General features: G+C 38.4%; 1 protein-coding gene across 3 annotated transcripts in view; it reads left to right on the plus strand.

The window, feature by feature from the left end:
• CFAP54 (cilia and flagella associated protein 54) overlaps positions 1-21,362 on the plus strand; it is a 291,595-nt gene that overhangs the window by 11,645 nt on the left and 258,588 nt on the right. For all 3 annotated transcript variants that reach the window (XM_045463273.1, XM_045463270.1, XM_045463272.1), the window contains exons 3-8: positions 340-483; positions 4,953-5,124; positions 9,106-9,164; positions 16,787-16,930; positions 18,705-18,818; positions 18,942-19,043. In XM_045463273.1, coding sequence (XP_045319229.1) covers positions 340-483; positions 4,953-5,124; positions 9,106-9,164; positions 16,787-16,930; positions 18,705-18,818; positions 18,942-19,043 — 735 coding nt within the window. The remainder of the gene's footprint in view (positions 1-339; positions 484-4,952; positions 5,125-9,105; positions 9,165-16,786; positions 16,931-18,704; positions 18,819-18,941; positions 19,044-21,362) is intronic.

The following is a 21,362-nucleotide window of genomic DNA, read 5'->3' on the forward strand; positions in this document are numbered from 1 at the left end:
ATTACCACACACTCCCTGGTGAATATTCCCATTATTATATCATCATTATTCACACCCTGGTGAATAATATCATCTTGGAGATTGTGATGGTCTTATTTCACAATAGGCTTGTTGGGAGGAGAATTCATGAAATAATGCAGCTAGTGCAGTGTGTGTTGCATAATATGTGTTTAGAAATGCTAGTGGTAATGGTAGTGGTAATGTGATGGTGGTAATAAGAGTAGTAGTAGTAATAATCAATATTGATACTATGAAGAATAATACGAATGTTCCTGAATTTTAATAATGATAAGTAAAATGGTATTTTGAAACTTGCATCAAGTCCTCTTTTTATTTCAGGAATATAAATTGGCCCTTTTACAGTGCTATGGAAGGTACCTTCAGCAGTTCCATGTCAACTTTGATGAGAATAAAGCAGATGTGAATCAATTCAAAACTGCCTTTTTTCCAAAAGGCCTTGGAGACAAAACTTCTGCTCATACAGTAAGATGAAAGCAGTAGCTATTTTAGCTACAATTTATGATTAGCCATGCAATGTATTCTTTAGTTGACAGCTTCTAAATGTCTTTCATTTGCTTAGCATGGTGTTTGCTTGTGTGCTAAGTTGCTTAATAAATGTTTTCAGTGGCGGAGAAGAAAGTGCACGTATTAAACTTTGTGAAGATGTTTTGGAGATTGTGTCACTATAATCACTCATTCTTTCAGCAGGCGGTTATTATTGTTATATATTTGTAGAATGCTTTTAGTTGACGAAGTGCTTTGGAAAACATATTCGATCCTCAACAACTTCATGAATTAGAAACTATTATTATCCCTATTTTACAAAAGAGAAAGAGAAAGCTAATCACACAGTTAACTAGTGGCTCAGGAGATCAAACATAGATCTTTTGATACAAAAAATACTATGCTTTATTTCTAGTATACCAGTATTATTATTATGTTGATTGCTACCATTGATTCACTGGTTGAGCAGTTAGTGGGTGCTAAGTACTCTTCTATATGCATTATATGAATTGTTGTCTTGCAGCCGCATTATAGTCCTAGAAGGTGGGTACTATAATGCCTCTTTACAGAGGAGGGCACAGACACTAAGAAACCCAGCCCACTTGAAGCAGTGGGCAGAGTTGGTGTTTGAACCCTAATCAGAGTAACTCCCAAGCTATGTTATTCCAAACTTGATGAGTATTCAAGGCTTTGGAAACAGTGTATGGTTTAATAAGAAGAAAACATCAGGGCATGCTTTGGGGGTACATTGAGCAGTTCATTTTGGCTGTACCATAGGTACGTGATTGAGAATACTGGGCATTATAAGTTGGCATCCCATTAGGAGGAGTACTGAATGAAAAGCTTAGGAGTTTGGACTTTTATGTCCTCTCCTGTGCTACCCTGATCCATGGCCCCATCTTTTTCTCTTGTGCTATTATTGCATGATCCTGCTTCCACCCAGCCTCTCTGGCTTAGCACCAGTGCACTGGTGAGCTTCTTCTAGAAAGGTTATATCCTAGATGTCTGTGTAGCTCATCCCTCCCTTACTTCATGTCCTCTTGCGCGTCGTGCTTTATTTTTCTTTATATTACTTATTATCATCAGATACATTTTTGTTTGTGTTTTTATTGCCTGTCTCCCCTTCTAGAATGTGAGCTCTATTAGGACAGGAACTGCTCTAATCTCTAATCTGTATTGCCTGGAACAGTACTGGATATGTAATAGATGCACAATAAAGCTTTACTCAGTGAATGAACAAATGAAATGATATATTCTAGAATATAATCTTCTATTAATTTAGAAGCACCACGCTGAATAGATTAGAAGGACAAAGACTGGAGGCAGACAGTAAAGCAGTGAAGCAAATTTAAGAGTATGTCAGCAGGACTGTTGTGAAGGGCGTGAAAAAATATGAATAATTTGTTTTTTTCCATGCTAAGTGTAAGGTTCTGGCACTCTGTGCTTCTCAATAAATATCTATAAAATAAGTAAGAGAATGAATGGATTGAATATAGTCCAGCAGGAACTTGACAATGCAGAACTAGAAGTCTTGAGAAGTTTTGTTAGAGAAATAGATTTTGGAGTTCAATGCATAAAGATCATAGATGAAGCAGTAATAATGTATAATTTACTATCAGAATATTTTTGTGCAAAGATACTCATGTTGTTTAATGATCCCCATTATACGTACTATAGAGAGGCATTATGGCAGAGTTGGTAAGAATTTGGTCCATAGAGCCAGGCTGCCTGGGTTCGAGGAGCTTCTGTGCCACTTCCTAATGATGAGACCCTGGAGAAGTTATGTAATTTCTTTGTGCCTCAGTTTCCTCATCTCTAAAGCAGAAATAGCAATAAGACTTACCTCAAAGGATTGTTTTAGGATTGCTGAGATAATAAAAGACTTAGAATAGGGCCTGATACTCAAACAATATTAGGTATCACTATTGGTTTCTAAAAGAGAGAATATCTAAAAAAATTTTTTTAAATGTTTATTCATTTTTCAGAGAGAGAGATAGAGCGAGCAAGCAGGTGGGGGAGGGGCAGAGAGAGAGGGAGACGCAGAATCCCAAGCAGGTTCCAGGCTCCAAGCTGTCAGCACAGAGCCTGATGTAGGGCTCGAACCCATGAACTGTGAGACCATGACCTGAGCAGAAGTCGGATGCTTAACCAACTGGGCCACCCAGGCACACTGAGAGAACATTTTTTAAAATATTTATTTATTTTTGAGAGAGAGAGAGAGAGAGAGAGAGAGAGAGAGAGAGAGAGCGAGCCTGAGTTGGGGGAAGGAGCAGAGAGAGAAAGAGAGAGAGAGAATCCCAAGCAGTCTTTGCACTGTCAGCATAGGGCCTGAGGCTCAAACTCACGAATTGTGAGATCATGATCTGAGCTGAGATGAAGAGTCAGACACTTAACTGACTGAGCCACCCAGATGCCCCTAACAGAGCATTTTGAAGATAACGATTCCAACATGTACATGCAATCTATAAATCTCTTTTTCTGTGATACCAGTTATATGGTGGCTAGAAATAGTATGCATGGATCCAAGTGGGAAGTCTTATGTGGTAGAACAAGGCCCATTTGTACTATTGAGGGTTCACTCCCACAGCTTTAGCAGTACTGATGACTCTCTAGCCAAAATCTCTCATATGAGATATATGTCCTAAACATCTCACACTCGACATATCCTAAGTTGAACTTACCACCATTCTTTCATAATTGGCACCAGCCACTCACCCAAGCAGGAAATCACTGTAGACCACTCTCTCTATCTTCCTTCCACATCGAAATCCCATGGACTCAGACAAGACTTAAATCTTTTCATCCCTGATTCCAGCACCCATTTTAGGACCCTGGTATCTCTGGACTACTTTAAAGGCCTTTGATCTCTCTCAGTTTCCATGCTTGTAGCCTTGTGCCTCACCCTCTGGTTTTCATTTTCCACACTTTTATCAGAATTAACTTCTGAACTATAAATCAAATCATTTTGTTCCACTGCCCCTTGATATTGCCCTTTACCTAACGTCCATATTCCTTGGAATTATATGGAATGCATGCCATGTTCTGACCATGGACTATCTCAATAGCCTAATCCCTCACTTTTTTTAAGATTTTAGTTTTACGCAATTTCTATACCCAATGTGGGACTCGAACTCACAACCCTGGTATCAAGAGTTGCATGCTGTACTGACTTGAGCTAGCCAGCCACCTCAAAGTTTATTTATTTTTTGTAGTAATCTTTATCCCCAATGTGGGGCTTGAACTCACAACCCTGAGATCAAGAGTTGAATGCTCTTTGGACTGAGCCAGCCAGGCACCCCTAATCTCTTTATTTTAAGCCTTCTTACCCAACCTTATAAAAGACTTTCAGTTCAGTGACCACAGCAACCACTTTAAACATTCCTAACACTTCATGTGCCTGGAATGCTTTTCCTTCTGCGAAGAGCAGGGACCACATCTTCTTCATTCTCAAGTCCCTGTTGCTTAGCAGAGTGTGGCAAACAGAGGTGTTCAACAAACATTTGGTGAATGAATTGTGTAAATGGTAATAATTGCATCCACATTAATATGGCAAAATGCTATGAGGAGGGTTTATAAAATGTGATTTAATTCCATATTCTTGGAAATAGAATTTTGTACTTTTTTTTCTTTTGAATTTTTCTTTTTTGACTAAAGACAAGTAATCTTAACTAAATAGATGCTTTGAAGAAACCATTTTTACCGCGTTTCTTTCCATATGTCTTAGTCCTTGAGGGCTGCTATAACAAAAATCCATAGACTGATGGTTTTTTAAAAATTTATTTATTTAAATTCAAGTTAGTTAACGCATAGTGTAGTATTGGTTTCAGGAGTAGAAGTCAGTGATTCATCACTTACACATAACACCAAGGGCTCATCCCAATACGTGCCCTCCTTAATGCCCATCACCCATCTAACCCATCTGCCCCCTACCCCCAGAAAACCTCAGTTTGTTTTCTTTAAGAGTCTCTTATGGTTTGCCTCCCTCTCTGTTTTTATCTTATTATATTTTTATAGACTGGATGGCTGAAACAATATTTATTTCTCTCAGTTCTGGAGGCTGGGAAGCACAAGGTTAGGGGCTGGAAGATTTGATGTCTGGTGAGGGCTCACTTTCTAATTCATAGATGGCTATCTTCTCTCTGTGTGCTCACATGACAGAAGGCAGTAGGGAGCTCTTTCAAGGTTTCTTTTATAAGCACACAAATCCTAGTAATGAAAGCTCTACCTTCATGACCTAATCACTTCCCAAAGACCCCACATCCAAATACCATCACAATGGGGGTTAGGTTTCAATATATAAACTGGGGGGGCACAAATATTCAGTCTATAGCCCTGCATAATCTAGTTAAGCAGAATCATTTCTATTTTAATTTTTCACATTTTAAGAAAATGCTTTTTTAAGTTGCATAAACTTTATTTATGTTCTTTGTATTTTCCCTGCGTTTCAGTTTCATGCTTTAAGTGGCAAAAATATTTGCAACTATGAACTGGTCTGTGACAATGATGTGAACCTGCAGAATAAAGAATCTGTGACCCAGTGCCTGCAGATTTTGTCCTCCTTAAGACTCATCATGCAGGTGGCTCTGCCACTGGAACACCTTTGCTGGATTATTTTCAACGGTATGTACCAATGTCTTTTATTTTTCATCACGCCTTTCAGAAAGTTATTTAAATGCCAAGTTGGATGGTAATTTGACTGACTGTCTTGTTATTTAAAACATTCATTGCATAATAAGATGATTATGGGGATTTTGTTTTTGTCTTCTTAATATTTTTGTTGCATTCTAGTTTGTCCTCGTAAGCAGGGACTTAAAAGGGAGGGTCAGAGGCTGTGGGGATAGTCAGTTTCAGGTGTAAAGAAGTAGGGGATGTGGTTAATAAGTAAATATAAGTGGAGAAAGATCAAAGGACTGTTGCAAGTTAGGTTGATTCTAAGCATCATCCATTCATTGGTCCTCTTCTCAAATACTTTGGCTAGTGACTGTTGCTTTCTACTTATCAATCTTCTCTTCCTACTTGCTTCTGAGTGAGGGGCTCTGGGAATGTGTGTGTATGTGTGTGTATATAATGTATTTACACGCATATATGCATTGCATACATACGCATACATACATATATATTGTATTTGTCTTCTGAAATGAATCTTATCTGTCAAAATATAGCAGGGAGTCACAATTTCAATGTAATTTAAATTCTCTTTAAAGTTACAATCAGTCACCTACTATATTGATCTATGGATAATTTCTTGAAAGGAAAATGACAGTGTGTTCTCTATGTGTAAACCCAGGACAAAATAGCTTGAAAGAAAACATATTGGATTTTCCCTGATCCTGTGGCAACTGGAAGTACATTTCCTAGCCTTTTCCTTCATCTCCCTCTCCAAATAATTTTTTTTTTTGACATTTTGATTGAAATGAGAGCTCACATTTGCTGTCAGAGATGAGCCTGATTTTGGAAGAAGTTTTCAGTCCAGTGACTATGAAGCTTTTGTGTCTGATCATCCTCAAGAAGACGAAGAATCTGTGATTCCCTGAGTAGCCATTTGCCATCCTTCCACATGAACTGCTCACATATCTGGGTAGGACCGGAGGTTCTGTGCTCGAAGAGTGGTAGGCCTGAGGTGTGGGTCCCATGGTTGGACCTTGCTTAAGAGGTAGGTGGAAATGATGCAGCATAATTCCCTGGCTGCAGTCTTTTTAAGATCACAGACAAAAATATCCTAATATTCTAAAACAAAAACAAAACCAAAAACAATTTCTGTATCTTCCACATACCTTTACTAGATATGTGCTTTTTCTTTGTACATATGGTATCATGCTCTAGATTTTATTCTGTTTCCTAAAATTTTTTTTTACTCAGTCCTGTGGTTTTAGAACCTGACCAGTTTCCTATGTGTAAATCTAGTTCGTTAATTCTGCAGGTTGAGTTGTGTTCCAGATATTCATACACCCCTCGGGGTGGGCACCTGGTTTGCTCTACCTCTATAATTGCATAAATTATTCTACAATGAATATCCTTACATGTGTCTTTTTTATAAACCTAAGTTAGCGTTTTTTGGGGTTTATGTACATGAGTAGGATTGCTGGGTTGTGGGAGATACATATACTTAGTTTTGCTGACTACTATCCCTGTTTTAATTAACTTACCTCAAAGTTATTAAGGGCTGAGCATTGTTCTAAGTGCTAGGGGCACAGGAGTGGACAACAGACATGCTTACATAACGCTTCAGGGAGATGATAAATCAAAATTAAATGGTGTGTTAGATAGTGATGAGTACTATGGAGAAAAATAAAGCCAAGAAGGGGATAGGGAGAAAAGAGGCGGGGCTGGAGCTGGGCAGCTATTTTAAACAGGGTCAGGGAAGGCCTCACCGAGATGACGAGATGACATGACGTTTGAGTAAACACCTGACTGAGACATCTGGATATTTGGGGGAAGGGCATTCCAGCTGGGAGATTAACAAGTGCTAAGACCTTGTAGTTTTAAAATAAGTTCGGAGTTTAAAGAAAAATAAATTGACCTACAGTCAGTTTATCAAAAATACATTTCACCTTTTCTGTTAGACATTAACACTGATTCTCTTTCCTTTTAATTGACTATTATGCACACACACTCTTGGTTTCTTAAGATAGTTAACCAATTTTGGTTCTTTCACAAACTCTAACTGGGTGTGTGACTATTGCATAATACCTTACTTCACAACCAACCTGAACCCAGCTCATTCAACCCTCACATAGTAAGATTATTTTGGTGGTGGCTGTCTTTGATGAAAAGGAGTCACGTGACAAGGCAATAAACTCATATTAGGGATTTAGTTAAAAATAGAACAAAACAAACTTTCAGAGGTATCCTGAGATTTCACCCGTCTTCCATTTTGTATCGTTTACTCTCCCTGTCAGGCTTCTGCAGTGGGAATTTGTGAGCCATGCCAAGAACCTGAACCATCAAAGAAGGATTCAGTTATAAGTCAGGACATATTAGGGCTGGAAAGGTTAAAATCACATTTTTAAAGGACAGAGGGCCCTTGTCATTCTTGAGGGCAGTCTCCTGAGGTCTTTTGAAATTCCCCAGTTCCCGTTACTGACATGTTTACCCAGGCTCCTGGCTCCCACCTGAATCACATGTTTTGTGGAGAGGCATGAATTTGCTGTGGGTATCCTTACTTGGTGACTTTTTTAAAATGAAGAAACACTATTATACAGTTTCATTTTTAAAGATTAAGGGTAAAGGTCAACAAAAACCACTTGAGATAAGAATGCTGGGCTTGAGCTGTTACTAGCCAACTGGTTTCTTCCCTGGTGCATCTTCTGTGAAATAACTAATTCCATGGCCTGGGAGCAGTCACACTGAGAAGGCTGAGTCCTTAAATGTTAAGGACCTATTGCATTCTCTATAAAGTTTATGGTGCTGTAAGTGTTTAAAAGTTTATTTGGGGCACCTGGGTGGTTCAGTCGGTTAAGTGTCTGACTTTGGCTCAGGTCATGATCTCGCGGTTCATGAGTTTGAGCCCCTCGTCGGGCTCTATGCTGACAGTTGGAGCCTGCTTTGGATTCTGTGTCTTCCTCTCTCTCTCCTCCTCCCCCACTCGCTCTCTCTCTCTCTCTCTCTCTCTCTCTCTCAAAAATAAACGTTAAAAAATTAAAAAAAGTTTATTCAATATTTTTGTTATTGACTTATATAATTAATGGTTATTATGCTATGCTTACAAGGGTATTTTAATCAAGTGGTGTGTGTTTTGAAGCAGATGCTGTTTTCTCAGAAGCTCTTAAAGTTTAAGTGCAAACATGGATTCATAACTGTTGAATTTTGATGGTTGTGCATTTTAGATCAGATATTTTATAGAAAATATTTAGACTACTTGTCATTATAGTTACATGCCTTTTAAAGGTATGTTACCATCTTTGGTGTATGTTTATAGCACGATAATGTCCTTTGTATATAGAGAGATGTCTGGTGATGTTGTTCCCCATTCCTGCTCCAACTCTGCCAGTTTTCTAGCTTCTGGTATTTAATTAATGACCTGACAAAAAAAAATATCATACTTTAAATACGAGTTGGAAATGCTGTTTTTCACTGGAGTGCTTATACCTTAATAATGGGGCAAATATTATATGACACTGCAAATAAAAAATAAATAAATTATATGTTTTGCTTTTAAATTTTCATGAGTTTCTTTGCTTATTATTATGCTATTTTGATTAAAGATGTATTCTAATCTTATTTGGAGATAAATCTTTAGTTTTTCAATCATAGGGAAGCCATGGGAACCAACAGCATTTTGTATGAATTAATAAAACCACACGGTACCTAAATTATGCTACTAAAATATTCCTTTGTTCAATATATTTCAAAACTTATGCTTCCTTTCAAATGAGACTAAAAGATTCCTGTGGCAACTTACTTAAAATATGTTCAAATTAGTTCTTTTAATGATTTGGCTGCAAGTTACAAAAAAATTGTAACGATTATAAACTCTCTATTATCAGACTTTCTCATGAGATCACTTGTTTTAGGGACTACAGACTTAAACAACAGAAATTGGAATATAAAATTGCCATTATTTAACTGTAAAACATGTTAACAGTCTTCTTCTTCATCTAGGTACCATTTACATTTACACCATTTGCAGAAAACTGATGATCATAGGTCAGTCTTCCAAGGTATGAAATTTACTGACAAAATATCTTGCCTTATATTTCCTGTTTTTCTCAAGACTTTTGTTAGCATTGAATGCTAAAGAAAGAAAATCAGTGGATTATATAATAAAAGTTAATAAGTATATATTATATAGTTTTACTGTTTATACTTTTACTTTAACTTGACCATCTGTAAAGATAAAAATCTAAAAAAAGACAATACAGTATTAATGAAAAAAAAAAAGAAAGAATTCCTAAAATTGATAGGTAATCTCCAGTGTTCTCAGTCTCTCAGATTAGTCATTACTTGTCAACTTGATACTGAACATCCCTCTGGTAACTATATCTTTAGGTAGGGTGACCATGCATCCTGGCTTGCCAGGACAGTCCTGGTTTATGTCTGTTTTCCTGGAGTAATTATTAATAGTGCTCCCTTTCACTCTTTAAAGTGTTCTGGTTTGGATAATAAACTATGGTTACCCTGTTTATGTATGATGCTATGGAGTTTGGACTTTGTTCTCCTTGAACAGCTTGGACTTTACTTATGGCCCACCTGCTAGTTGGGTGAATGTACACCTAACCATTGGCCCAGTCATGAGCTGAGGGGAAGGGGCCTTTATTTCATAAGAAGAATCTCACTTACTAGAACTTACTGCTCAGTTTTAGCTTGAGGAAGTGGCTGACACTTCTATTGACTTCCCTTCAATGTTGGTAGCACTTTTGTGTGTAGGAGACATATTTATTCCCCGTGTCAGTATCCGGTCATTAGAATATAGCCCAAGAAAGGAGAATATACTCCTGTTGAGACCATGCTTGAATTGTTTCTGGTGTCTGAAACATTCCTGCTTTATTTTTCTTTCCTGCATGCAAAACCTTATGCTGAATATTCTAACACTCAGGTCAGATACTTTTTTTAAAAAATTTATTTCTGGGGAGCCTGGGTGGCGCAGTCGGTTAAGCCAGGTCACAATCTCGCGGTCCGTGAGTTCGAGCCCCGCGTCGGGCTCTGGGCTGATGGCTCAGAGCCTGGAGCCTGTTTCCGATTCTGTGTCTCCCTCTCTCTCTGCCCCTCCCCCATTCATGCTCTGTCTCTCTCTGTCCCAAAAAATAAATAAACGTTGAAAAAAAATTTTTTTTTAATTTATTTCTTCAAAATATAACCCAAGTATCTTAAAATTTGACAATTCTTAAAAAATACAAATGGAAGAAAAGATGCTTGCATGCTCAGTGCATAACATTAATTATGTGTTCTCTCTGTTTTGTTCCTCAAATTTAAAAGCTCTATTACTGACAGTGACTTGAGCAAGCTCTGTGCCAGCATTTTGAATGTAAATTAAAATGAAGGGAGACTGTCTCATGAATAATGTAAATGTGGCCTACACACTATTCCAACAATTCTGCATTCAGTTCCAGATGATTTCCTAAAGAGAATTTGCATACTCCTGTTGCACTTGCTGTAGCAACAAATACTGCTTCACAGAACCATCATAGTTTGGTCTGCTACAGCATTTGTCTGCCAGAGCCTTGAAGGGCAGAGACATCCGTGCCAAAACTTAACTGTTAGTGTTTGTGCTTGTTAATGCTGAGAGAATTTTAGTTTAATGTCACAGTCATCTTAAAATGATTTCTTATTCAGATCCGATGTAAGACATCTCCTCTCCCCCTTATTGAACTTGAGCTTTTGTCTGACAAAATAAGGGCTGAAGGAGGACAGTTCTATGGCCCCTGTCTTGTGGGATAGGAATGGGGGCAAGTGAGAGATGCAAGAAATTTGGGGTGGTGGATAGTTGTACAGTTAGCACTTGAAGATTGGAATGAGATTCTTTCAGTTTGTTCACTATAATAAGTTTCAAGGAAATTAATAATTTTCATCTAGAAATTCCCAAGCCCTCAGCTGGTGAGTTGATTCCTGAGCTGAGGCTATAAATGAACTTTATGGGTCCATTTAATGAGGACAAGTCCTTGGAGGTTCAGCCACATCTGAGTGCTTCTGGGTATGAGGGTTCCCGATTCTGCAGCAATTTTAGAATTCAAGTCTGTTATAGCATACAACAGAAAGAGAAATAGACATGGGATCCTCAGGCTTTTCCGGTGTCACCCTAGAGCAATCTAAACTCCTATTCCTATAGGATCTAGGCATAATGGCTACCATTTGTTATTATTATTGAATCTCTACTATGTGTTAGCTCTGTGTGAAGGGCATATACAATGCTCAGTATTGTCTTACGAGGTGGGCAATATCATCATCATCATTTATTGAATGAATGCCTACCATTTATCAGGTATGCTTCTGAGCACTTTCTTCACATATTATCTAATTTAATCCTCACACCACCACTTTGAGAAAGGTGCTATTATTAACTTCATCTTAAAGATGAAGAAGCTGAGGCTCAATGTCTCACATTTAGTTAGAGGTGTAGCTAAGGCCAATACTACACCGTACTGACACTCAACACCATTAGAAAAGTGATTGCCTGGGGCGCCTGGGTGGCTCAGTCGGTTTGCCTGACTTCGGCTCAGGTCATGATCTCGTGGTCTGTGAGTTCGAGCCTCGCGTCGGGCTCTGTGCTGATGGCTCAGAGCCTGGAGCCTGCTTCAGATTCTGTGTCTCCCTCTCTCTCTCTGCTCCTCCCCTGCTCACACTCTGTCTGTCTCTCTCTCTAAGATCAATAAACATTAAAATTTTAAAAAAAGAAAAAAAAAAGAAAAGTGATTGCCTACTGACTAAATTTAACCATGTCATGACCCATCCTATTTTGGTTCACCTACTTAAATGGAGGAGCCATGTAGGAGGGCTACTAGTTTTTGACACGACTCTGTATTCCTTAAGATGTTCTGAAGACCAGGACTGACCAGGGGCTCTTCCCTAAATGGGAAACACTTGCTTTGGTGCTCAGACAGGCCACCAGCAAAACCTCAAGGAATGGAGGGAGACCAGGCTTCTGAAGCCTCTTTCCCTAAAGATATATGACAACTTCACTTTCATTTATGGTATAATCTAGTTTCTTCTGAGGCATTCAAAATTGTAGTACAGTACTCAGCAAACATTAAAGAATACAGTAGAGTATATATTCATCCTTACAGTTGATATCTGTTTCATTTTACTATAAAATTGAAATAGTTTAGTAAAATCTGCGGCTTGAACTGTTATTGTCAAATCATTCCATGTGCCATTACATAAACTTCAAACCCAAACTTTGAAATGCCTCCAGGTGTTGTCTTCCTCCAATGATCCGCGCTGGTATAAATGATGCTGCAGTGCCGTCCTGTGGCTGAGCTGACTAATTGTGTGTGTGTTTCCTGCCCAACCTCTGAACCATGCTCTTGCTGGGCTCTTCTCACTGCGTTTTTCAAAAATATTTTTCCCTTATGAAGAAAGCAGTTCTACTGAAATCATTTCTTTTTAATTAATAGAAATAGTTCTTCCTAGCTTTTGAGAGCAAGAAAAAAAGCTACAAATCAAGATTTGTGGTTTTTTAAAAGTTTTTTTTTGAAACGGCTCTTCATCTTTAAACCTGAATGACAGTTTTCCAGAACCCCAAGTGGAATGATGGATTTTCAGAACTCCCCCTTTGTCAAGGCTGCCCCGATGTGGTGGAAGGAATGCTGCTGTGCTTGTAAGTCTAAAGACCTGAATTCTAGTCTCAGCTCTGTTGCTTACAAGCAGTTTAGCCTGTTGGAGTTAGATTAGGTCACTTTTAAGGTCCCTTGGGGCACTAAAACATGTGATTGGGGTGTTTTATTCTAAGTCTGAACATGAACTCAAATATAATGTGAGCAATTAGTGGCTGAAGCTATTTTTATTTTGAAATGTGAAATTTCTATTATCAGGAATCCCAACGGGGTTTTGAAAAGACATGTGAGTTTAAAAGGGGAAAATTTATACATGGTTTAATCTCATACTTCCCAAATTGCAACAGTCCAAATGCAAAAATCCACAATGAGATTTTTGTGCTACAGGTGTGAGAAAACTCCACAGTTTTGATGACTGTTAATTCCACATCAGTTCACAGTTCAGCAAGGTTAGCAAACAACAACAGCAGCAAAAACAGCAATAAAGCGACCCCGGACCCACTTAGTAGAGACGTAGTGTCCAGAAACAGGGACCAAAAGTTTCATTTAACTGTGGAGAAGTCATCACTCTAAAGGACATTGGCAACCTGGAGCAAAGCCACAGGAGACTAACCATGATGGAGAAGGGAAGAGCAGGTCTGGGATACATAAAAGGGCCCAGGAATGTTTATTCTGGAGAGAGAGCTGGGAGAGATGACAGGAAGCATAGGTGTTTTTCAGGTCTTGGAAGGCTGTAACTTGGAAGTGAGTTTGGGGTGGTATTGTGCTATTCCAGAAGGTGTAACTAGGACCGAGGCCCTGAAGGTATATCAGGATGGTTCATTTCATTAATGAAGCACTTTTCATATTTAGAATTGTCTTCTGATACAATGTGGCACATTCCTTGTTACTAGAGGTGAGAACTCTGGGGCAGGGAAGGTATAGAACATCAGGTGGTGGTGCCAGTGATGTTGGCGGGGATGAAATTGGATAGGCTTTGGGCCCTTTGATTCTATGAATACTTGGCATAATTCCATATTTGGCACCATTAACTGAAACTTTTTAATGATGATCAGTCAACAAATATTTATGTAATATTTACTATTACATGCCAGGTAGTTTTAGAAGATGGGGACATGGTGGTGAACAAGACCAACAAGGTCCCTTTCCTAAGTGAATTTACATTCCAGTGGGATGAGCTTAGTGGATAACAAAGACTATTACAATTCTGTGTCAAACTCTGATCTACTTCCAGCACTCTCTTTTCCTCTGGAATCAGAACTGACTACGCAGGGGAGAATTCTGGACTTCCAGATTTCTTTCTCTTAGATGAGAACACTAAGCTGCTTGCACATATGTTGTATATACTGCCTTTGACAGATCCAGAGAGGGAAATAGGGTCTGAATGTTATCAGTGTTTTATCTATTTGTATTATTAAATACTACGTCAGTCTGGTGGGTTTGCTTTATACATGTGAAGCTCCTGGGTCATTTTGATAATTTGCCTTTTCAAGGTGGGTTTGACTTTTATAGACATATTTTTCCTTAATTACTTCCTCAATTTTTGAAGGCCGAATTTGTTATTGGAAGAAGGACTTTATTCCATTGTCCACATTTATTATCATTATTTTCTTGAGAATCTTGAATACTTGTTAGTCTCCTGCAGTTGGTTCTGCTGACTTTAAGGCTGTTCATTGAATTCATTTAATAGCACTTGGGAATATCTGCTATGTACCTGGTACTCTTCTGGATGCTGGTGATATCTAATAATGGTGCTATTCCTATTTTCAAAGAGATTACAGTCTAGTTTTGGAATCACACACATGTGAGCATATTAGTGCAACTAAATGTGAAATATATATGTACATAAACATTTACATAAATTATATATATATATATACATACACATATATATATGTATATATACATATATATACACACATATACACACACACCCATAATGCAATTATGGTATAGATAAAAATAAGGCAATAGTCATTTCTCTCTAGGGACATTGGGAGAGTCTTCAACAACTGTTCTCTTTCCCCTCCTTATCTTGTTCCTCCACCCTCTCCTGCTCCACTTTCTCTTTCTTCACTGTGGTCACCAGAGTGAACACTTATGTGTGTAATGTGTTCTAAGCATTTAGCCTCTATTAACTCAATTAATCCTCAAACAATCCTATAAGATAGTCATTATACCTATCTTGCAGATGAAGAACCTTGACACATGGAGTTTAAATAAATTGTCCAAGGTAACACTGCTAGTCATGGAGGTAGTGTTTCAGCTCGGTCATATGGGGTGGGTGAAGGAGAGAACAGGGTAAGCAAAGACATGTGTATTTGGGCCACTAAGATGTTTTGTGGAATGGAAAGCATTTTGGAGTAGCTTTAAGTATATGACGTAGGATCAAGAGTAATGGAGGGAGGAGAAGGCAGGGACTAGGTAATGAATGACGTGTGTGTGTGTATGCCCTAGATAGGGTTGTACTTCACTGTATAGGCAATAGGGAGCCATGGGAGTATTCTAAACACAATTAGACAGCCCAAATTGCATTTTAGAAAGCTAATTTTGGGGCCACCTGGTTGGCTTAGTTGGAAGAACATGTGACTCTTGATCTCGGGATCATGGGTTTGAGTCCCACATTGGGTGCAGAAATTACTTAAATAAAAGTTAAAAAAAAAGAAAGGTAATTTTGGTGGATATATTATATAAAATATATAAGGAAGGGGGTGTATGAGAAGAACAAGGGTTGAGTGAGACCGAAGACAGGGAGACAAGTGAGGAAGTATCCTCATAGTCTAGGGAGACATGTGAGGACTTGCTTGGTCAAGGTCAATATCTCCATGGATACAATTTAGAATTTTATATTCTGAGATTTTTGGCTCAGATTCTTATTTTCATCTCAGTAACGTTTTTTACATTTACATGTGGAACATAGATGAAATTTTTTATATTCAATCGAATGAAAGGTAATATAATCAAATTAACTTTTGAGCTCTTGGAATTTTTTTTTTTTTAATTTTTTTTTTTCAACGTTTATTTATTTTTGGGACAGAGAGAGACAGAGCATGAACGGGGGAGGGGCAGAGAGAGAGGGAGACACAGAATCGGAAACAGGCTCCAGGCTCTGAGCCATCAGCCCAGAGCCTGACGCGGGGCTCGAACTCCCGGACCGCGAGATCGTGACCTGGCTGAAGTTGGACGCTTAACCGACTGCGCCACCCAGGCGCCCCTGGAATATTTTTGAAGAAAGAAAAAGATTGAAAATTTTTAACTGCAGGATACGTATTGTCAAGTAGTGTTTCCTGGTATAGAGTTTGTAGGAGGAGTATGTCCAAAAGGGGACATAAAGAATAAAAAGAATTACCAGTGGTTGAGGGGAAGCATATATTCCTACAACAGGCCAATGACAATGATGATCTTTCCCCACCATTTTGTTTCAAGTTGTACCTGGTAATAGGCACCATTTATGGGGTGCTTACAGTGTGCCAGATACCATCCTAGAATGTCATGTGCATTGTCTCCTTCTCCATAACAGCACTGCTACCATGTGCTAAAATACCTATTTTCAGATGAAAAAAAAAAATGAGGTCTGGAGAGGTAAAATGACATAGATACTAGGTGATAAAATTAGGATGGAAGCCCAGGTCTATTTGACTCCAATATTGGACTGTTTCTACTAAGTATCACGGGCACTGGAGAGGAAGCCTTTTCCATCTCCCCTACCCTGCTATACTAGCTGATTTTCAGAAACATGCATTGGTTCCAGGCCAGGTAATAACAATTGCATTGTTAGAATTAGCTCCTAGACTGCTATTGACACTTGATAAATATAGATAAAAACAAGCTGGGTTCATAGGACTTTAGTAGCTAAGAAGGAAGATATTCTAAAATGACTCACTTGAGATTTTGAATTCTTTAAATTATTTTCTTTTTAAATGCTTGTTTTTTCTTGACTCACTATTTATGGTATTTTTGGTTTAAGTAGTCAGCAACTTGTGCTCACAACTTATAATCTGATTATATTAGATAAAAATCATCATTATTAGCTTAAAATGAAAATTTACTTGAGTGTGCTCTTTCTTCCTCAGGCCTTGGAATACCTCCTGTGGGCCAGTATGTGTATGGAGTTCTCGGTCCCGCTCCTGTCTGTCAGGTACCTGACATGGCGGGCTACTCTTTACACTGCCGTCTGCCAGTGCTATTATGACTGCCAAGCTGGCGTTCATGCAGAGGTAGGCCACTTGTCATTCTCAGCATCCCAGTATTGAAAATTACAAGTCATTAGCATTTTCTTCTTCAGATGCCCAGCAACACAAACACAGACAGACAAAACCTGAAGAATTGCAGTGGAGCAAGGACGGAAGTCCCAGGGTGTACCTGCAGAAGTGTGCTTGGCTTCCCCGTTCTATTGATCTCTTGTTCTACATTCTGCTCTCTCCTTTGCTCTTTGTTCACTTCCACCTCCTTGGACCCTTTTCTGAATAAGATTTCTGATATCTTTCCTTCCCCGTTGAATTCTTTCATACAAGTCACTCTTCTTCCCTATTTAGTTTTGCATTCTATGCCCCCTGCAATCCATTTGTCTTGCTTTTCTCTGCTTCCAGATGTCATTTAATACACCCCCCCCCTTTTTTTGTTTTTCTTCTTTTCCTGTATATCTTTTAGACCAAATACTTGAAATGTAACTTAACTTTTAGGGGTTTCTATTAGCCTATGTGGTACCTCTGTGTAAATGAAAAGCACCCTTTTCTACAGTACATGGTACTTAGCTTGTCAGTGGATGAGGGCTTGGTGAGAATTAGAAGTAGGCACCCCTTCCTTTGGGCCAGCACATCCCTGCACCAGTGTATATGGTCTGGTGAGTGCTGAGGATTTCAGCCTTCACTTAACCTCTTGGCTGGAAGTCTGAGCAGGACAGAGCTTTACGGTTATACAAATCTTTTTTCGTATCCTGTTCACAACCATCTGGCCAGTTAATGACTCCTTTACATTTGGTTTTTCCTGCCCAAACTAATTCTGAGGGATTGGATGGTAGTGGCCCATCCTGAATAGCCTAGTATAACCCTTGTGGGAGACATTTTCTACCCCAGGATGCATTCTAGAAACTACTCACCATACATGTACAGTTAGTTATAGTGTACTAGGGGTGGCATATTTCTGTAGCTATTAGAATTGTCGGCGAATGGAACATATACATAGTTTTGACTATTTGATTCCTATTGGAATTCTTCCTTATTGGAAAATTTAACTGTTCCTGTATGTTATTATGTCTGGAAGCGTCTTCAGGAAAAAATTATAAATTATAGATAACATATTTCAGAGAAATGGTAAAATAAATTACATAAATTGACCTGTTTTGTTACTATCTCTAGAGAATTATAATAATGGTGACCTGATTAAATAAGCAGGCTTCCTTCCTTCTTTCCTTCCTTCCTTCCTTCCTTCCTTCCTTCCTTCCTTCCTTCCTTTCTTCCTTCCTTCCTTCCTTTTTTCCCTCAGATATTAATAAATACTTCCTACATGCTGGCTACCAGAGATACAAAAATAAATAAGATCCTTAAAGGGCCTCACAATTTAGTGGACAAAGTGAATAGTTGAATACATAATACAGCATGCTTTAGTAAGGTTAAGATTTAGGGTAGAGCACTGAGGAGGGGCGTGTGTTTCTGTGTGTGTGTGTGTGTGTGTGTGTGCGCACGTGTATGCAATGACAGAAAAGTGATAATCTATATGAAACTACAGAATTTGGCTTTCCTTATTTTTTTGATTTTCTTGATTCATAAAGTTAGCATATCTGACAGTTTATTGACTTTAGACCTGCAGAATTTGGGGATGCTTGTAGGAAATGATTGATGATATACTTACAGTGTTGTAAGGAGTTAGCATCAACAGAGTTTAATTCACCAATTAAATCAAATATCTGGGAGAATAAAACATACAGTCTTGATGCATTTTTGATCACTATACTCTCACTTATTATGAATTAATTTTTTTAATCGTGTATAGGCATTTGCTCGGCGTGCTTTAGCTAAAATTGATGAGTTAAGGCAACTGGAATTAATGAGTTCCTCACAATCGCAGGAAGAATCCAGAAGATACTATAGAGAGGCCACCATAAAGGTATAAACATTTCATGAAATAAAAGAAATTGACTGCACTATACAGTTGATTAAGTACATAATGTTAGTGGTTGAGAAGTGCATCCCATTGTTACCTCATATTTAATTCTTCTTTTTGAGATAGATGGCAGTGATGATCTTCAAAAGAGGAGTATTTGAATCTAGAAGGAAACACAAAGGTTTGTTTAGACCAAAGATAAGAGTGAACCTAAGGGAAGCTCAAACTGTAAGTCTAAGAACATCTTCTCTTGTTCAGACTCTTTTTGCAGTGTATTTGTGTTAACCCTCTATCTTTTAGGTCTGGTCATTCAGTATTAAATTCTGCACCCTGTTCCCTGCACCAGTGGCAAATAGAAGAATGCCTTCCCACTGTGGGCATGGCCTCACTTCATCCCTTTCTTAAAGCTTTTGTGCCTTCACACAATCCCACTTTTGCAACTTTAAAGGGCAAGAGGCAGAAGAGCCTGGAAAAGGTTCAAATGTACACACTTTGAGTGGTGCCACAGTGACCTTTGTCTTTGACTCCTTGTTTTTGGCTTAGGGGCCTCTGAGGTTGGCACGAAGGTGGAGGCACCTTTGGGACTGTTTATGAGCTAGGCTACACCATAGCAATAAACAACCCCCATATCTCAGTGACTTACAATAACTGTTTATTTCCCACTGGCATCATACTTATTATAGTTATCAGGGGGCTGTGCTCATGACTGCCACTCAGGGCCAAATTGAGGAGAAGCCCTCATTTCAAAAATTGCTGGTCATTCTGCCATGGGGGATATGAGAAAGCTCTGGAGAATCTTGTGCAGGCAATAATGCCCAGCATGGAAGGGACAGCAGTCTCTATTCACATGTCCAAACTCATCACATGGCTCTCCTGGCCACAAGTGTGTTTGAGCAGCAGCACTAGGGCTGTTGGGGATGGAGACTGGGACACAGTTCTGCCTTTTGGGGCCCTCTGCCCTTTCTCCCTCCTGCCATTTCCTTCTCCCACTGTCTTGCCCTTGCTTTTCTGAATCTCACTATCTCTTAAGGCTCAGTTCTTTTTTTTTTTTCTTTGAAGCTGTTGTAGATAGCTGTAAATTCTTCTGTGAACTTCTTTGTAGGGACTGAAAATGAAAGTGAGGGGGAAGATGAGCAGTTTCTGACAGGAGAGTAGTAGACTCTCAGAACCTGAGAAGAATTTAAGAAATCATCTGATTCAGTCCTTTCCTATTACATATGGGAAAATAAATCCCAGAGTATTTAAATTATGGCCTCAAGGTCACAGAGGCAGCTAGTGGCAGCACTGGAAGCAGACCCCAGGTCTCTGGTTCAGTGCTTTCTCACTACTCCAATAACTGCTGCTCTCTTAACTCATTTCTTCTTATAACATTTAGGAGCAATTATTTATTTATTTTTTTCTCTTAAATCGTAATATCTAAATACAATTATTATTTGGGCATGGTAGCTTTCTAGTGTGACTATAATATGTTGACTACTGAGCCCAGAAGTACATTTCATACATCCTTTTAAAATCGTTTCCCTTACCGACCAATGGTGTATAATTTGTGCAGGTGGTGACTTCCAAATTATAGCTAATTCCTTGGATGGGCTGTGGAACCGCCTACATCTGGTATTGTTGAGTAGTGACGCTATGTAGCATTTGTAAGAGAGCAAGGGGTAGTGGTTTTTTTTTTTCTGACTAGCAACTTTTTTTTCTCTGAGCAAACCAAATTCAAGTATCCAAAGCCATAAGATTGTCATTAATTAGCATAATATTATGCTTTATAATCATCCTGGTATAAAAATTAAATATATTTTCAAAGAAAAATGTTTAAAATTCTGTATAACATTATATTAAAAACACATCTATTTCTGGTTTCCTTTAAGATGATTATTTTATGGAAAGGTCTGGTAGTATATCTTTTTAGAAAAAAAGTTGTAATGTTTAGTTGGCAGTTTCCATAGGGAATAGTCAATATATCCTTTTTAAAAAGTCATCAGTATTTGCAGTATTTGACATATTTTGCAGAATGTTCTGTTCTATATATATGAAATAGTTTTATTATATGCCTATAAAATAAATTAATTTCAATATGCATTAAATCTGATTTATAAAACATTTCTCTGAATTTGTAAGTCCATTGTGAACTCGCAGTTAATCATTTTTGTTTTTTTGTTTTGTTTTGCTTTGTGTTCTTTTAGAGAGAGAGAGAGGGAGTGTATGGGTGGGAGAGAGGGACAGAGGAGGCAGAGGGAGAGAGAGAGAGAGAGAATCTTAAGCAGGCTTCATGCTGAACAGGGCTTGATCCCACAACCCTGGGATCATGACCCGAGCCGAAATCAAGAGTCGGATGCTCAACCGACTGAGCCACCCAGACACCCCAATCATTTTGACTTTAAAGGATTCCTTTCAAGCACCACTAATCCATACTCCTAGTGATTGACTGTTTGGGATTCATTCAATAAATATTTTTAAAGTACCTGCTGTATGTACAAGGTAGGTAGAAGTTACATTCTTATGGAGAAATTACATAATATATAAGTATAGTAATTATTGCTTGTGATA

This window comes from Leopardus geoffroyi, chromosome B4, assembly GCF_018350155.1.
Source record: "Leopardus geoffroyi isolate Oge1 chromosome B4, O.geoffroyi_Oge1_pat1.0, whole genome shotgun sequence".
In the NCBI taxonomy this organism is placed as follows: Eukaryota; Metazoa; Chordata; class Mammalia; order Carnivora; family Felidae; genus Leopardus; species Leopardus geoffroyi.